Raw genomic sequence first — 17,733 nt, 5'->3', positions numbered from 1 at the left:
TGAATGTGATTTTAATAGTCGTGGAAGCAAAACAGCAAAATTCATGACGCATTGATCAAATGTGAAGCGCAGTTTGCTGCTTCTTTTGCTGCTGGCTCGGTGAATTTTGGTTGGAGAGAGACAAAACCTGCAGCTCAGAATCAGCGCAAAAAGACGTAATCACAGCGCAGACCGGACGCATCAGAATCGCTAAGCTCCGACAGCGTGTCCGTCTACGGGCCGTCGGGTGAGAAAGCCGAGAAAGACAAAGCTGATTCTGATGCGTCGGTCCGCTCTGTGTTTACGTCTTTGTGTGGAATCCGTGTACCTGCTCTCATTTGCTGTTTGGTTGTTGTTGAAATGGTTTTGTGAGCTTTAATCTGAGAATCTGGCGTTTCTGGCAAAACACAGTTATATTTAAAAGTCGATTCAGGATTTAATGAATTGATATCGCTTTATTCAAGCTACTCACCTCCCACTTCCACCTGCACTTTCAACTGGACCACGGCCAATCAGAGAGGTCCCGCCCCTGACTATCTCTGATTGGTTTAGTCCACGATAGGGGCAAAATGTGTGTCTGTTGTTGACCACAGGGAAGGTTGCAGATTTTTTTTTTTTTTGCTACCCGAACAGTTGGTCGCACAGGTGCAACCAAAAAATTTTTTTTAGTCGCACCACTGAAAAATTTGGTCGCATTTGCGACCAAATTGGTCGCACTCTAGAGCCCTGTGTATATATATATCGTAATGTAATATTAGACAGCACAGAGGCACTAATCATGGCAGCACAGGAACAAGCTCTGAGCACAAGATCCATAAAGGCTGGGGTCTATCACACCAGACACCATGCACCCCAGGTGAAGACTGTGTAAAGATGTCCCTGAGACAATCCAGCACATAACAGCAGGGTGCAAGATGCTAGCAGGCAAGGCATACATGGAACGCCATAACCAAGTGTCCGGCATAGTATACAGAAACATCTGTGCTGAATATGGCCTGTAAGTCCCGAGGTCAAAATGGGAGACGCCCCCAAGGGTGGTGGAGCTAAGATCCTGTGGGACTTCCAGATACAGACGGACAAAATGGTGGTGGCTAACCAACAGGACATAGTGGTGGTAGACAAAAAGAAGAAGACGGCCGTAGTGATCGATGTAGCGGTCCCGAATAAGAGCAACATCATTATATATGTGTAAGGGATGGATATAGCCATCCACTGCAACATCATCATTGGTTTCTGGACTTTTCTGGCTTTTAAAGCCTTTAAAGAAGTTGCTGCTAGGGAGCAGTAGGCGAAAAAACGTGAATCATCTTGTGAGAGTGTTTCTGCATTCTGTGCAGAAATTTCGATGAGAAGGGTTTAACCATTGAACTCTGACGGCTGACATCATACAAGCTCAGCATTCATCACCTGAATAAAGCAGCTACTGAGGAATATCAACCCCTTGCGAATGAGAGAGCAGCCAAAATAGTGTCTTCTTTATCTTGGGGGTTATCAGTAGGGATGGGTATCGTTTAGGTTTTATCCGATACCGGTGCCAAATCGGTACTTTTGAAAGGGTGCCGGTGCTCAAACGGTGCTCAAACCGGTGCTTAAAGAATGGAGAACACAAAATTGGTCCAAAAACCTCTCATGTTTAGCTGTTTTTTTGTAAAAAGATAACAATGTTAGTAGAGCTGGGCGATATGAGATTTTTTCATATCACGATATGTTTTTTTCATTTCAGGCGATAACGATATCTATCACGATATAAGCCAAATAACTATATTTGTAAGATTTAAATGTGCCGTTGCTCAAAAGTAAAATGTGAAATAATCAGCAGCTTGTTTTTAAATATTTATTTCCCATAATAAGTTCAACAGGGTAGATGTACTTAAGGAACATGAGACTTTTTCAGATAAATAAAGGCAAATATTGCAAACTACACAAAAGGCAGCCGCTAAAGCGTTTAAGTTTCAAAATAGAACAAACGAAACAGACTAAATTGTCAATTCCACTTAGAAACAAAATATTAATTCTAAAAATAAATCTTAGTTTGTTTTACAGAAGAACAGACAAAACTGACTAACTTTTGTCAATATCAAATAAACTGAGAACTAAAAGGAAATTCTCAATCTCTCCTTGTTGTATAGCTGAGCTTTTCAAACAGTTTTAACAGTTACTTTAGTCTGACAAAAGCCGAATGACGAATTAGCGCTTCCAGTCAGAGACCGAGGCTACGTCCACACGTACACGGGTATTTTTGAAAACGGAGATTTTCCGTTTTCGTTTTAAAAAATAATCCCGTTCACACGTAAAGGCAGAAATGAAGGAAAACGCTGCTATGAACATGCCAAAGCAGCAGGCGGCGCTAGATTCCTAACCGTGCAGAAATGTTGGCCAATCAGAAGTCTAGAAGCCTCGGTGGGAAAAAGTAAACAAAGCTGGGGCATAGAAGCAGAACCAAGTCGTATGTGTGGACGGACAGTAACTGTGTGTATATGTAAGCATTTAAACACTGCAGAGAGTAGAATTAACAGTAACAGTATTGTAGAAATTCATTTCACCGAAACAATAACGTGGCGCACAGTGTGACGCATGCACCAGTTTATTGTATTTCCAGACTTGCTTTCGGCACAATTTACAGTGCACGCTACTCTGTTTTTTGTCAGACTTGAAATAGCCGAAATACCTTCACACTACGGAACTTCTATGGCTCTTCCGTTCGACAATCTCTCCGGCATTGGAACCATCATCTGTTTTCTCTTCGGTCACGCTCGGTTGATTTTTCTAGTCGGTACACTCATTTCCTCCATTACCCGCTGGCTGCTTCCCAAACAAACACACGTGCGGCTTGGCACTTGTGCTGTACGTAACAAGTCACGCGACGTGAAGCTGCGGCTGTGATTGGTTCGGCTCTGCGCTACTTAATTTGGATCGGCCGACCTTTTTTTTTTTTTTTTTTTTTTTTTTTTTTTTTGAGGACAAGAGCGGCGAGGTCTATCGCGATAGCTTAATTTCTCTATCGAGTAAAAGTTATATCGCGATAGATATCGTTATCGTTCTATCGCCCAGCTCTAAATGTTAGCCTTTTCTGCAGCTATGGGGCATATATGGTATCACTCTTGGCTGGAAGCAGTGCTTAAACAATGGAAAAAACACAAACTTTGTCCAAAAACCTCTCATGTTTAACTGTTTTCCACTTTTTCTTTGGTCATTTTAGCCTTTTTGGCCAGGGTGAAGGGAGTATCTGCCATCAAACAAGAGGACAGCCGCATGTAACTACTACGGTGTTTGGTAGTTCACCTTGCATGCATTAATGTAATAACGTGGTGAGCCTACTCAACGTAAATTACACACGAACAGCATTAAGCTACTCACGCAGAGAAGAACGGCTGCTGCTGCATCATCATCCATCATCATTTCTGCTACACTGGCAGGGCTAGGGGCCAGGACTCTCCTCTTCGGGTTTTTGGGGGATGTTGCTAACTCCGGGTCCGATAACAGGCACCACACCTGCAGTAGATGTGCTCGGTGTGAGGTCTCACAGCAAGCTATCAAATACGGTGCATTTCTCAGCTTTTAAAAAAACCCAAAAAAACCCCACTATGCGTCGCCAGGTGTTTCATAGGATTTGAGGTGTTACCTCCTTTGACAGTGTCACAGTATCAGCTTAAAGCACTTGTTGCTGCTGAGTTTGCATATTTTGCTATGAAGTACAGTCAGACTTTTGACCGCTTCGCCTTGGGCATTTTTAATCTGTAGCTCTGCTCTAACAGAACGTACGTACCTGGACCCGCCTACTATCCTCGGAAACGTAAAATGATTGGCTAGAATCTAAAGTGTATCACAGCTCAGGAAAAAAAGCACCGAAATAAAGCACCGAAATGTGCGCTGCTTTTCGGTCTGGTTACTACCGTTTATGGCAGAACCGGTGCCATCATGGCACCGGATACCGGTACCCATCCCTAGTTATCAGTGCTGCCACTGCTGTAATTATACAAAGTAAACATGATATATCATTTCTTTTAATTGTTTTTTGTTTTTCTTATGTTGTCACACACTGAATAACACAGCTGACACTCGGGGGAAGTGCTCGTCAAGTCTAGCTGTGCAGTCCCAGTGGGCTTATAACACCATAGTTCCAATTTGGTAAAATACCCACACAAACAGATTTATTCTTTCAGTCACCTTTTATGTTTAGTTGGTCTCTGTCTCTCTCTTATTCTGTGCTTAAGTGAACAACAAAAAAAAAGAGACACATATATGTGTTGTCTCAGCGGTACTGTTAAGTAATGTCCAAAAATTGCTGGAGGTCCACTGTCTTTGTGTCTTTAAATGGCAGCTGCTGTGTTCATTTCTCTTTTTATTATTCCTGGATTCTGCTGGAGTAGTTTTGTATAATTTACACTTCAAAGTAGTCCTTATTTATTTTTCATTGAGGAGTTCATCCTGTGTGAAACAATCATCTTTACCTCCCCCTTGACTGTCTACCTCCCACAAACAGAAGGTTTATGTCAGGATCCTGGGTCATTCGACCCAGCGCTCTTAGTTTTCCTGTGTTCCTGTTTCATGTCAAGTTCATTTGTTATTCTTGGAGTTAATTTATCGGTCCTAAGTTGCTTAGTTTATTGAGCTTCCCCTGCTTGTGTTACATTACATGTTTTCCCAGCCCGTCATGTCTGTGCTCTCCCTCGTGCTTCTCTGTGCTTTTCTGTCCACCTCTGGTCTGTGTCTCTGTGTATTTCCTGTTTACTTTGAAGGTCCATGTCTTATGTGAATGTGTCCTGCTTTGCTTCCTTGTTTCGCCAGCTGTGCCCTCCTGTGTCTCATTCCCCTCGTTACTTCCCAGTGTATTTAAACCCTGTGTTTCTCTGACTCAGTATTGCGTCGTCCCTCATGCTGTGTGGATCTCCCTGTGTGTTAATTTGTTATTTCCCAGTTTAGTTTAGTTTGCGTTGTATACTCGTTTTCCGTGCCAGCAATTAAAGCTGTGGTTTTGAGTTCATCCCTTGTGTCTGAGTCCTGCATTTTGGGTCCAACTCCTGCCTGCCACACAGTGCTTCATGACAGAACGACGCGACCAGACATGGACTCAGCAGGCTCCGCCCGGGAAATTGATTTGGCCTGCATCCAAGGTCTGATAGAGCAGATTTCCCACACTGATGATGTCCGTGCCGTGACAGTAGGAATCAAAGCCATTGAAGCCATCCTCGAGAGGAACGCCCACTTTGGTCAACTCGGAGGATTTATGGACTCAATAAACATGGTGCGCGAGGCCCGGGAGGTACTGCAAGCCCGAGAGTTAGCCATTCTCGCCCGCTCCCGGTATTCAGCGCCGAAGCCACCACCGCTGCAGCAGCAGATGGAGCTCTCTGCAATGCAGCAGCGGCCATTAAAGCGCAAGGGGGTTTCCACGCCACTGTCGCGGAATTCTTCACCATCCACGTCCAGCTCTGACCACCGCTCACCTGCCTCTTTTCTCACAGCAATATGGTCAGAGGAGGAGTCAGATTCTACCTCTCTGCCATTACCGGCAACCACCACTATCTCCACTCCCATTTCCAGGGGGAAGCAGCAGCAGCGCAGGCAGCGAAAATTGCCACGGACGGAACCCAGGACTTCACCAGAGCAAACGCCTTAGGTGAGTGTAAGTGATACTGAACAGTTTACTGGGTCTGAAGGCCCAAGGTCTGATTATGTTATGGCTGAGAAGAAAAAGACTGTTTCCTTTGAAACCAAAATTTCCCATTTGGGTGATCTAAAAGACTGTTCTCCTCATGCTCCTCCCGCCATAACAATGCAAAGAACTGTGGTAAGCTCACTTAGCAGCTCCGTCTCCTGTGTCCCCGCTAGCTCCGTCTCCTGTGTCCCCGCTAGCACAGTCGTTATCTCCACCACAAGCTCCATTTTCACCTCTACCATCACTTCAGTCATCCGTTCGGTCTTCCACTCAATCGCCCTTAGCTCCATCATCCACACTACCACTTGCTTCTCTTCCACCACAACCATCACTACACTCAGCCATTCAGGCTGCTACTCAGTCAGTCATTCAACCTATAGCCCTGCCATTAATGCACTCTGTAGCTGAGCCATTAACCGCCCGGCCTGCAGCCAATTCAGCCACTCCTCCACCCGTTACACCTCCACATCGTCACTGCTGCCCGCAGCACAGCCCTTATCCCCGCTACCCATAACTCCGTCTTCAGTGTCCCCTCTCCCTGTAGCTCAGCCATTGGTTCTGTCATCAGCAGCTATGTTTGCACCAGAACCATTAGCTCAGTCTCCTGTGCAGTCACCTCTAGTTCAGTTTCCTGTGCAGTCATCTACTCCACCACCTACTCCACTCTCACCACAATCGTTACTACAGCCATCAGTTCAGTCCCCTGTGCCAGTTCAGACTTCAGTTCAGTCCCTTGTAGTACTTCAGTTCCCTGGTCAGCTACACACTCACCCACCTAGTCAGCCTAATGTTCAGTCAGGGGTCCCGACACCCTCTGGACCTGCATCTGCTCCTGCTGGAGGCTCGAGTGAGTAGATCAAGCACTCTGCGGCTCCCGCGCCGCCATCTACCTTGTCCGCTGGGGGTTCTGGTGAGCCCGGCCATCCCTTCCTCATGTCTGCTGGAGGGTCCGAATGGCCCGTTCAGCCGTCACCTGCAGTGTCACCATCCGCAGCTGTTTCGGCGTCGCCTGGTCCGGCCTCTGCTTCGGCGTCGCCTGGTCCGGCCTCTGCTTCTGGTCCTGCGGTTGTTACACCGCCGTCCAAGGTACGTCCAGCACCTCAGCATCGCGGGCACTTTCTGGGCCTCTAGACGTCATTGCCGTCATTGCCGTCGTTGCCGTCCGCACGGTCGGCCCCCTGAACTGTTTCCACGTCGCCGCCGTTGCCGTCCGCACGGTCGGCCTCCGGAACCAAACTGTTTTGGACTCCCGTGTTGCCATCCTCCGGGTTGGTCCCCTGAATTATTGATGAACTGCTCCCTGTGCGCCAGTGTTTTGTGCACATTTTGTTTTACAATCTTTGTGTTCCTGTTTTTTGTTCCGTTCCGGTGTATTGTCCTGCTCCCACAATGCCTGTTTATTGTTGAGTTTTTGTTCCTGTTTTGATTTTTCCAGATTTTTTCCCCATGTCTCCAGTCATGTCCCCCCCCCCGTAACTTCACTGGAACTCGAACGATTTTTTTCCACTTGTGTCTTGTGTCTGCTCAAGACTCTGCCTTGACTTGATTGTGACCCCCTGTGTCTCATTATATAGTCCTGTCCTCCCCTTTCGTCATGTCTTTGTGCCTGTTTTGGGGCCTGTTTCTAGGCCTTAACTCCAGAGTTTTGACGCCCTAAACCAGAAGAATATATGGAGCTGGATCAGTTTTTACCAAAAAAAAAAAGAAAAGAAAAGGGAAAAAAAGAAAAGAAAAATCCAGAGTATCCTGAGTCAGATTAAATCCAAAAGTGAAATCTTTCAAAGCTGGGCCAGGCCCCCGCCTCCGATACAATTTTAATGCAAATCCATTCATAACCTTTGGAGTAATTCAAAAAACAAACTGAAGTAATCACATAACCTTCTTACTTGTCAGTAAACATTATAATGAATGCAAATGTTGCCTAATGTCTGCTTGATCTGTAAAAGCATGCAACTGCTTATTACATGTATGGAATTTATAAAATGATGTTATGTAATTGTTCCACTGCCATCAAACACCAGTTACCAGTAAAGGCTGTTTATACAGGTGCAAAGGAGTCTTAAGAAATTCATTCATTTAGTTTAACAAAAATAAGAGAAAAATAATATTTCAGGTCATTGCAGGTTGATTCTGAATTAATGATAGATTATCAGATTATTTTGCAGCTGAATGTCTATTAAGCTAACAGCTGCAGCATTATTTTTTGTGGTTCCAACCACTGCTGTATTTCTCGTGCTGTCCAAGATGAATTAATTCCTGTGAGACTGGCCTGGTGAAGCATTAATTTAATATCGACTGCTGCTTTGTCTCTGTTCGCCAATATCTTTCCGTAGGAATCCATAACTCCTGATATTAAAAAAGTAATAAGCCAGAGAGAGACATAGGAGTGGAGGCAGAATAAGAGACGGGGGAAGATGAGGTGTCACGTAATGGGTCACGCTCATTACCAGCACCAGCTGCTGTTTGACTGTCTGTAACAGCGATTGTTTGTAGTGGTTGAATGTTGAAATCGGCTTTGAACCAGTATTTAAGAAAAAAAAAATCTGTTTTTTTAGGTGTAAAATATGATCATTTTGGAGGCATTCAGAAAATATACAAATATCTACCTTAGAACTCCTTAGCTTTGGATATTAAAATATATTATGTGAATACTGTAAGTTATAAGTCTTGTGTGCTTTTTCTTGTTTTCTAAAAGCTTCCCTTTAGTCATGACTGTTTTGTTCACATCTACTAGAGCAGGGGTGCCCAATCCCGGTCCTCGAGAGCTACTATCCTGCAGCTTTTAGATGCATCCCTACTCCAACACAGCTGAATCAAATGGTTTGATCTCTTCAGCATGCCATCATGTTTGGCAAAGGCCTGATAACAAGCCATTCATTTGATTCAGGTGTGTGGGAACAAGGATGCATCTAAAAGCTGCAGGACGGTAGCTCTCGAGGACTGGGATTGGGCACCCCTGTACTAGAGGGATCAATAACTCTTGATTTTAAAAGCTCCAGAACCAGTGAAAAGGTGAACCTTGAGTTGAGATTCTTCTGTCAATGACAGTGAAGTCTAGATTAAAATATTAAGCTCAAATTGAGAGACAGTATGGATGAGGTACCTAAAATACAGCTAAGCACTTACAGCTGCTGACGAAGACCATGTGATGCAAGCAAAGGATCCAAAGGAAAACAGTAAGAAGACCTTCAAGGCTGGTTTGTTAATGGCAAGTGAAGAGTGATAAGCTGTCAGGCTGAAGTTAACAAAATAATCTTAACTCAAGGTCCTTTTACTGGTCTATTTCGCTTGGTCCTCATCATGACTTAAGTACTTATTTAGCTAGTACTTCTGGATTATGGGTAATAGCTTGCTTGCAAACCAGCAGTTAAAATAAAATTGGATCAACTGCAGTCCACTTGTTATTCCGAAGCTTTTCACTGTATTTTCATCAGTAGCTGGATTTGTTCAGTAATGCACAACAAATCGATGTAGACCAGTGACTCCCAAGTCCCTCATTAGAAAGGGCTTTCTAGTGGAAAGTCAATATGGTGAAAATATTTAATGTGTTACACAAAAGCTAAAAACAATTTTGCGGGTGATCTTGTCCATAGCATCACATTGCTTCAGTTCCAAACTGGGGCCATCTTAACCTCCATTCACATTGAGCAATGCAATGAAACAACCCAGGTCCAAACCAAAAAAAGCTCTTAATGGAGCTGTGGAAAATGTGAAAGGAAAAAAAATCTAAATGTTTTTTCATAAGCAGTGAATTAGGGGGAATGATTCATCAGCTGAACACGCTGTACCTTTCCGTATCATTCATCTGCTCACAAATGTTGTATTTTGCAGGCAGGACAGGCCACGCTGAGGTGGTCAGAGTTGTCTTCCAACCAGAGCAGATCAGCTTTGCCAGTCTCCTCAAAGTCTTCTGGGAAAGCCACAACCCAACTCAAGGTACATCATTCACCAACAAACTCATTACTTTGGCCCCAAAGGAAAACACTGAGGTTTTTTTTTTTTAAAAACTGATAAACAGAATGAAAAAGTGGCTAATGCAGTGAATACTGAAAAGTGTAATTTTTCTTCTTACCTTTTCCCCATTATGCTTCATTTTCTTCTGATTTTCACCAGGAAATTCTATTAACCCGCACTAACAGTAATATCAGTTTGTAATACATTCAAGATTTTATTAAACTGAGTGAGAACAGGAAGCATCATCTATCATCGTATGTATCTTAGAATACCATTAGGGAACTATTATGAGGATAAAACTGATGAGAAAAAAAGAAAGAAAAGTGTTTGGTTTAAAGATGGCAACAGAAAAAAAACAGCTAATAAAGCCTTTTGAAACAAAAGCATGTTTTAGGCTCATTGTTTCAAAATTACAGACTCAGTTTTTTCAGGCTGGCTCAACTGTTAGCTGCTATTTGCCAACTTCTTAAAGCTTAGTTTTAATGTTATTTTTTAACTTGTTACATTGCATTACATTACTTCTAGTATAAATAATATATTACATTTTCAGCTACCTCCTGAGAAATGTAACAGAGTACATTTGCATTACCAGAAATTATCCACCCTTTTGCATTTAGCTGGTTTAACCTACTTTACATTCATCTCCGAGTAAGTGTAAAGTAGGAATACCGTATTTCCTGGACTACAAAGCGCACCCGAATATTAGCCGCACAAGCTAAAATCAGGGGATGGGTATCGAATCCCCTGCTCAAAATCTGTTTTGTACATACATTAGCCGCACCTGACTAAAAGCCGCAGGTGTTTCAGTGTTGACTTATCATATGTAAGAGAATATGCACAAAGGGAATTGTCAGGAAAGAGATGGCTGTTTGGAGACATCACTTTTATTAATATTTTGAAAAACAAGTTATGGGTACATATTTGCATAACTTTTTAGGTATATGTACAAGTAGCAGTAATTACAAGTACGAAACATGTACTGTGCTTCATAAATGAGTAACAAATGTAGTACATAACAATAACCTACAGCACACCAGAAAAATAGATTCGGACTACCTTTTAGGCTCAGGTGCAGCGACACGGCTTTAACAAGAAGAAAAGTCAGTCATTCACCACTAAAACCACCAAAGTCCTCTTCTCCAGTGTCGGATACGAACAGGCTCAGGGTGGCTTCGTCATCTACTCTCAGCTTCATTCCTTCGTTGTCACTTACAAAACCAAAGAAATCGTCGTTGTCAGTGTCAGAGTCGAACACCCTCTGAAGGGCCGTGGCGGTGTCCTCCTCTCCATCATGCAGCAGTCCAGCCCTTCGAAATCCGTTGGTGATCATGGATGTTTTCACACTTTTCCACGCTGTCAGATTCCACCGGTGGAGTTGAGCATAACTTGCTTTTCGCAAGTTTATCGCCGCTCGTCATCCACGACTCCCGCTGAACGTGTAGCGCTACTTTGAAGTTTGTTTTTCGCACTACTTGTACGACACTATGTTGCCTGGCGGATGGACACGTGACCAACATACCACTCTTTAACCCCGATACTGTGTGTCTGATCACATGCCCTTCCGCCAGGCAACGTAGTGCCGTACAACAGCGGAACAAACAAAACAAATCGTCTTACGATATCACAAAAATTATGGAAAATCCATAGAAAAGCCACACCTGACTAAAAGCTGCAGGGTTCAAAGCTTGTGCAAAAAGTAGCGGCTTATAGCCCGACAATTACGGTGCTAGTTTATTTCATAAAGTCTTTCTCCTCATCTCCAGTGTCAGTGTCATCTTCAAAATGTCTGTTTCCAATTAAAGATCATCCACATGTTTAATTTGACAAAGATTTTACACCAGATGCCCTTCCCATTTAACCGAACTTGGGACTTGGTTTTCACTATAGAGACAGCAACCAATCACTCACAATGAAACCTAACTAAGCTTACATGAGCAAATTACATGACACAGGCTCACTGCCACGTGCTAATCTTTTCATGTAGTAAAGTATGATTACTCACTTCAGTGATTGGCTTCTCCTTCTTTCTGATGGTGAACTGCAGAAGCAGCTATTTCTGGTTCTGGTTACCTTTTTGGTAGTGCAGTGGTTAGCACTGTTGCCTCACTGCAAGAAGGGCCTGGTTTCGAATCCAGCATTGGGCCGGTTTGCATGTTCTCTCTGTGAATTCCCTGGGTACTCTATCTTCCTCACAGTCCCGAGAAATATAGTTTGTAGAGTTAGATTAATTGGTGATTTTGTGTGTTAGCCCGGAGACAGACTGGCAACCTGTCCAGGGTGTATCCCACTGCTTGCCCTGTGGCAGCTGGGATAGATCCCAACCCCCCACCCGTGACACTGACTTGGCTAAGAGAAAGAAAGTGATTGGCTGATGCTTGAACTTTTCTTGACTTTTCAGTGCAAGCAAAGCAAATCAATAGAACCACTTCAGTTCTGCAACAAATGACATCACCCTGCACTACCGAACAAAAGAATCAGGGCACACATCTTAATCTTTGAATTCAGCTGTTTTTGGTCCCATTTCCACACGTGTATAAAATCAAGAGCCTAACCGTGTAGTCTGCCCTTACAAACATTTGTGGAATATTGGGTTGTGTGTGGTACTGTAATAGGATGCCACAGCTGCACCAAGCCAGTTCAGGATATTTCTTCCCTCCTAGATATTCCACTATCAACTGAAAATGAAAGCGTCTAGGTCATCGAGTGCTAAGGTTCATAGTGTGTAAAAGTCGACAATGCTTTGCTGACTGCGGTAACTCCGCTAACTCTGGCGTTAACATTGTAATGGAAATCTGGGGAGGGAGGAGCAGCTAGCAGGTCTAGCGGGTGTGCAGTCTGGAAGTTAACCAGATAACTTAGTGGCTAGTCAGGTAGGTAGACCACTAATCCATAGCTGTCGACTCTACGGTCATACAGGTCCTGGAGTCGGTTAGTCCATTACAACAACAGTGAAGAGATGAATGTGATTGGCTGTCGGTAATGCTACGGGCCATGCACAACTCTAGGGGTCTCCCCTCCTACTATAATAAAGGGAAGTTCCCTAGTGGTGCTATGTTGTAATTACGGTTGTTACAACATCAGCAGAAAATCGTGCACCACGAGTTTCGTGGCATGTATTCCATGTAGGGATGGGTATTGATAAGATTTTCACGATTCCGTTTAACGATTCGATTCTTTATCGATTCTTTTTTAAAAAGGAGAGCACTAAGGTCGATTAGCTTAGAACTGTGTTTTATATCTTCTCTTTGAACAAGATAGAAATTTAGGAGTAACATGGCCTTACAAACCCAGCAGTGAGATCTTAAGAGATCCACAGCCCACGGCTCTTCAATGGGGTAACACAGAGTCCCCAGGAAAAAAAATTGTAAATGTAAAATAATAAAATAAATATTCTTCTGTAGCAAGAACAAAGTATAACATAAATTATTCAGTAGCAATTACACAAGAATATCCAGTAATGTCCCTGCCTACAATTAAACACATTCACTTACCAAAGTGAAATCGGGGGCATCTGCTGTGGCAAGCCTTTTACCACAAACTTAGTCACTGCTCGGTGACATTCGTCTATCCTGGCCTGAAAGGAGACGCTACCGGTAGACTGCAGCGAGAACTGCCAGCATCTGAGCCAGCCAGACTCTGTCTGTCTCTCTCATCATGGTCACCTAAATGCACAGTAATGGCAGGTTTTGTAACAAGGCAGATCGTGCTAACATAATATGCACTGTTAGTTGATTATTTACCTGCCGCATTAACGGGAGAGGATGTGCAGACGTTACCGCTGCTGCTGGGTTGAGCTTCACGAGTCCGGAGCGGAATTAAAAACACAACATTCATTTAAGGTCTTCGCGTGTTTTGTGAGCAAATGCTTTTGCATATTCGTAGTGTTTCCTCCCTTAAAGGAAATCTCTACTTTGCAAGTATTGCAAGTCGCCCTGTTGTCATCCGTTCTCGTAAAGTATAACCAAACTTTTGAGCGTTTGAGCCGCTTAGGCGCCGTGTTCCCTGCCAGGTAAATGACGCTCCGCAACGTGGTGACATCATTCGGGGCGACTGGAATCGATAAGGGAATCGTTTGCAAAAATGGCAAACAATTCCAAGGAATTGAAACAGTGGGAACCGGTTCTCAACAAGAACCGGGTTTCGATACCCATCCCTAATTCCATGGCCCTGCAACTCCTTTAGATATAATGTGTAGCAAGCTAAGTGCTTTTGTCCTCTCTTTTTATCACCCCACCACAAAATAGTGTAAATTCTTCCCACAGTATCAAAAAAAATTACAGTTTTCAGAAACAGGTTTTCATTCATTCACATATAGGATAAATGTTATTTTATCTAACATACATTACAACAAAAAGATATTATAATATGTCAGCATACTGAAAAGTAATGAAGCATGTAAAAGGTCATATTTCTGTAATGATCCTCATCTTATTGAGAGAAAAATGGGAGCTGCTGCAGCTGGTGTTTTTCCATGCTTGCTTTATGTGGTCCTCAGTGTTGCTGTTTATAGAGACACAGCAGTCTCCTTGATAATCTAACATCCCTCTTGTTTTTTTTGTTATGATCATCACATTTAATTATTTACTATTAACTTTATCCTGTCGTTTTGGCAGAAGGGTCTAAATGTTAAAATAACTCATGTAAATGCACTTTAGGAGTCACATTTCCATGTATACAGGCTTGTTCCTTTATATTTCTGTAACTCTATAATTTCTATAATATGTTTTTGAATGCATCTGTTATCTTTGTACTGGCTGCAACTGTGAGTCACGTCTAAATAAACGAGACCCTTCAGAGCCACAGGGTCCTGAAAAAGCTGCTCCAGCATTAGTTTGAATTAGTTTGAAACATGTCATTTTTTGTCTGCTGCTGCTTTGAATGAGAGGCATAACATGTTTAGGCAATCCCTTCACATAAAACTTCCCGATAAACACATTTAATGTACTGATTTAGATTTGTTATGCATGCCAATGTCAGCAGCGCAGGTGCAGGTAAAGCTGATGATATTTGCTGTCAGTAGGTGGATGAAATATCTTCAGTCACATTGGAACATAAATGTCTGCACCTGCGTGTGCGTCACAGATTGACCCACACACATTGCCATCATTAGAAACCTTTGAGTTAACCAGACGCGGTTGTCGACAGGCTGACAAGATGACAGTTAAATGATGAAAGGATGCACGGCGAGATGATCAAATCAGTCAAAAACAGCATTCAGTTCCACCAAGACAGACAAGTCATATTTTTGGAAATGTTGTCAGCTGTTGTTTTCAGATGATGTGACGTTCCCTCTGCCAAGAACTGAGGACAACGGCACCTCGCGTCAGCTGAAATCGTCAAATCTTGATTTTTGTATTTATTTTTTTGGTCTGTTTTTTTTTGCGTGTCTGTTTTTGTGCAGGGATGCGTCAGGGGAACGATATTGGGACGACATACCGCTCTGCCATCTACACCTACACAAAGCAGCAGCTTGAGGAAGCTCTGGCCTCCAAAGAGCAATACCAGAAGGTACACGAATATATCTGTCATTTGTTTTTATGACTGGGTGATTTTAAATGCCTTGTTTTTGTCTCTTTGCCTTTAAACATCATATGCTGATTTCAGAAGCCTTTATTCTGGATTTGAAAAAAACCCAAATATGCTAAATGATGAAAAAGGCTGCACGGAGAGACATCCCATAAATATGGGATAGATAGTGACTAGAGGCCCGTTTCCCAATATGTAAAGTGAAACAACAGACTTTATTTCAAGCATATCTGGAACTAAAAGTAAAAGTCTTAAATGGTCTTATGGTCAGCAGGTGGTGACTCCTCTGGTTGTCTATATAAAAACTACTCTACTTCTCATGCCCACAATGCTCAAGTCTCAAGTCTCTGTTAGCTTGTTCTCCTTCCATGTGCTTCCATGGAAAGCCAAAGGCAGACAGAGCAGATCAATGGCAGATCAATGGCTATATATAACACTGATTATGTCAGAATGTTTGTTGAAGTGGGTTGCAAAGAGGATTGCAGATGCATAATAACTATAGTAACAGCTTAAGCAACATGGTATAGGTGAGATTTGATAACTGGATGTGTAGAAGCATCTCATCAGCCATGAGTTGTCAGCTGCTGTGTGCTTGCACTGAAATGAGCTGATCTGCCGGGATTGTGGCTGAGATCAACACAAACTAGTCAGATTAACCATTTGTATTCGTATTCCTGCACAGATATGAAGAAACAGAAACATTTCAATTTTTTATGCATTCATTAAAAGAAACCCTCCAGCATATGATGTAAAGCCAGTAAAGCCCTGCATCCATGTAAGCGCACCCTTTGTCTCCTCATCCTCCATTTGGATTCTTTTTTCTTCCTCCTTGTTACTAACTTCCATTTACCAGCATCCCCCTCTGCTTCTCAGCCCTCTTTCTTGCCGTCTGTATCAGAGACTTTTGACTACAGTGTGTGAATACTGAAACATAATGGACCTGTCGGTGTGTACATGCAGCATTCTCCATATATTTCCATATGCTTTTAAAGTCTGCACACACAGAAGATGTTCACACGCTGCCTCTCTCAAACGCTCCTGCTGAGGCTTCTCCACCACCATCCCACCAAAGGGCTTGTTGCCATGGAAACTGACGAAGAAGAGGTTACTTTATTCTACTCTATTCTATTCTAGTGTAGTCTGGTCTTCATTAAAGGCCTTTTTTCACCCTGTTTGCCCTTCCTTTTCTTTCGGAAACCTTTTGTTTTTTCTCTCAGCAGAATTTGTCTCAGAATCAAGCACTTGAATGGGCTGAATGGAGTGCAGTCGTTGGGGTTTCATAATGGTTCTGGTTATGCTGTGGCTTTGTGCGTGTAACATGAATATCAAAAACAGCTCGTCCAGCAGAAGGGGGAAGTAATAATGTGGGAGCATTAATTAACAACAACCCAGTAGAGAGCCTAAGACATCAGAGTGGATTGGGAACATGGTGAGAGGTGGGGGATGAACCCTACTCTTACCATAACAACTGAAAAACATCAACTAATGGACATGTAATGATATTAAATTGTCCCGAAGTTAAGCTTCGTCCATACACAGAGAAGGCCAATGTGATTGTCTTTATTGTTTCATGTCAGAAATTGTGTTTGTACCAGTTTTCTTAGGCAGCTTTTCCCCAAAAGCATCTTGAGTTGAAGATAATCATAAAATGTATCTTGTGTTATATTTACTGGACATTTAGCATTAACTGGAGTAATAGTTGAAGCTTGCTGAGCTGAAAACAAATGTAAGAGGTTGTCAACTGATAGAATTTTTTTTCTTTTAAATTAATGTTTTGTTTCACAGAGCGCTGAGTTTAAATGTTAGGAGTTGAGTCCCATTAGGTGAACGCTGGAATTCGAGGTCATAACAAAGTACAGTGGGGCAAAAAAGTATTTAGTCAGCCACCGATTGTGCAAGTTCCCCCACTTAAAATGATGACAGAGGTCAGTAATTTGCACCAGAGGTACACTTCAACTGTGAGAGACAGAATGTGAAAAAAAAATCCATGAATCCACATGGTAGGATTTGTAAAGAATTTATTCGTAAATTAGGGTGGAAAATAAGTATTTGGTCACCTCAAACAAGGAAAATCTCTGGCTCTCACAGACCTGTAACGTCTTCTGTAAGAAGCTTTTCTGTCCCCCCACTCGTTACCTGTATGAATGGCACCTGTTTGAACTCATCATCTGTATAAAAGACACCTGTCCACAGCCTCAAACAGTCAGACTCCAAACTCCGCCATGGCCAAGGCCAAAGAGCTTTCGAAGGACACCAGGAAAAGTATTGTAGACCTGCACCAGACTGGGAAGAGTGAATCTACAATAGGCAAGCAGCTTGGTGTGAAAAAATCAACTGTGGGAGCAATCATCAGAAAATGGAAGACGTACAAGACCACTGATAATCTCCCTCGATCTGGGGCTCCACGCAAGATCTCATCCCGTGGGGTCAAAATGATCATGAGAACGGTGAGCAAAGATCCCAGAACCACACGGGGGGACCTGGTGAATGACCTGCAGAGAGCTGGGACCAAAGTAACAAAGGTCACCATCAGTAACACACTACAACGGCAGGGAATCAAATCCCGCAGTGCCAGACGTGTTCCGCTGCTGAAGCCAGTGCATGTCCAGGCCCGT

General features: G+C 43.0%; 1 protein-coding gene across 2 annotated transcripts in view; it reads left to right on the top strand.

The window, feature by feature from the left end:
* The window catches only part of msraa (methionine sulfoxide reductase Aa), a 58,332-nt gene that overhangs the window by 25,989 nt on the left and 14,610 nt on the right, over window positions 1-17,733 (top strand). For both annotated transcript variants that reach the window (XM_004550676.5, XM_004550675.5), the window contains exons 4-5: window positions 9,470-9,574; window positions 14,994-15,100. In XM_004550676.5, the coding sequence (XP_004550733.1) occupies window positions 9,470-9,574; window positions 14,994-15,100 (212 nt within the window). The remainder of the gene's footprint in view (window positions 1-9,469; window positions 9,575-14,993; window positions 15,101-17,733) is intronic.

The sequence above is a fragment of the Maylandia zebra genome, linkage group LG15 (assembly GCF_041146795.1).
Source record: "Maylandia zebra isolate NMK-2024a linkage group LG15, Mzebra_GT3a, whole genome shotgun sequence".
NCBI lineage: Eukaryota > Metazoa > Chordata > Actinopteri > Cichliformes > Cichlidae > Maylandia > Maylandia zebra.
Note: the sequence above shows the minus strand (reverse complement) of the source record. Positions and strands in the feature narration are given on the sequence as shown.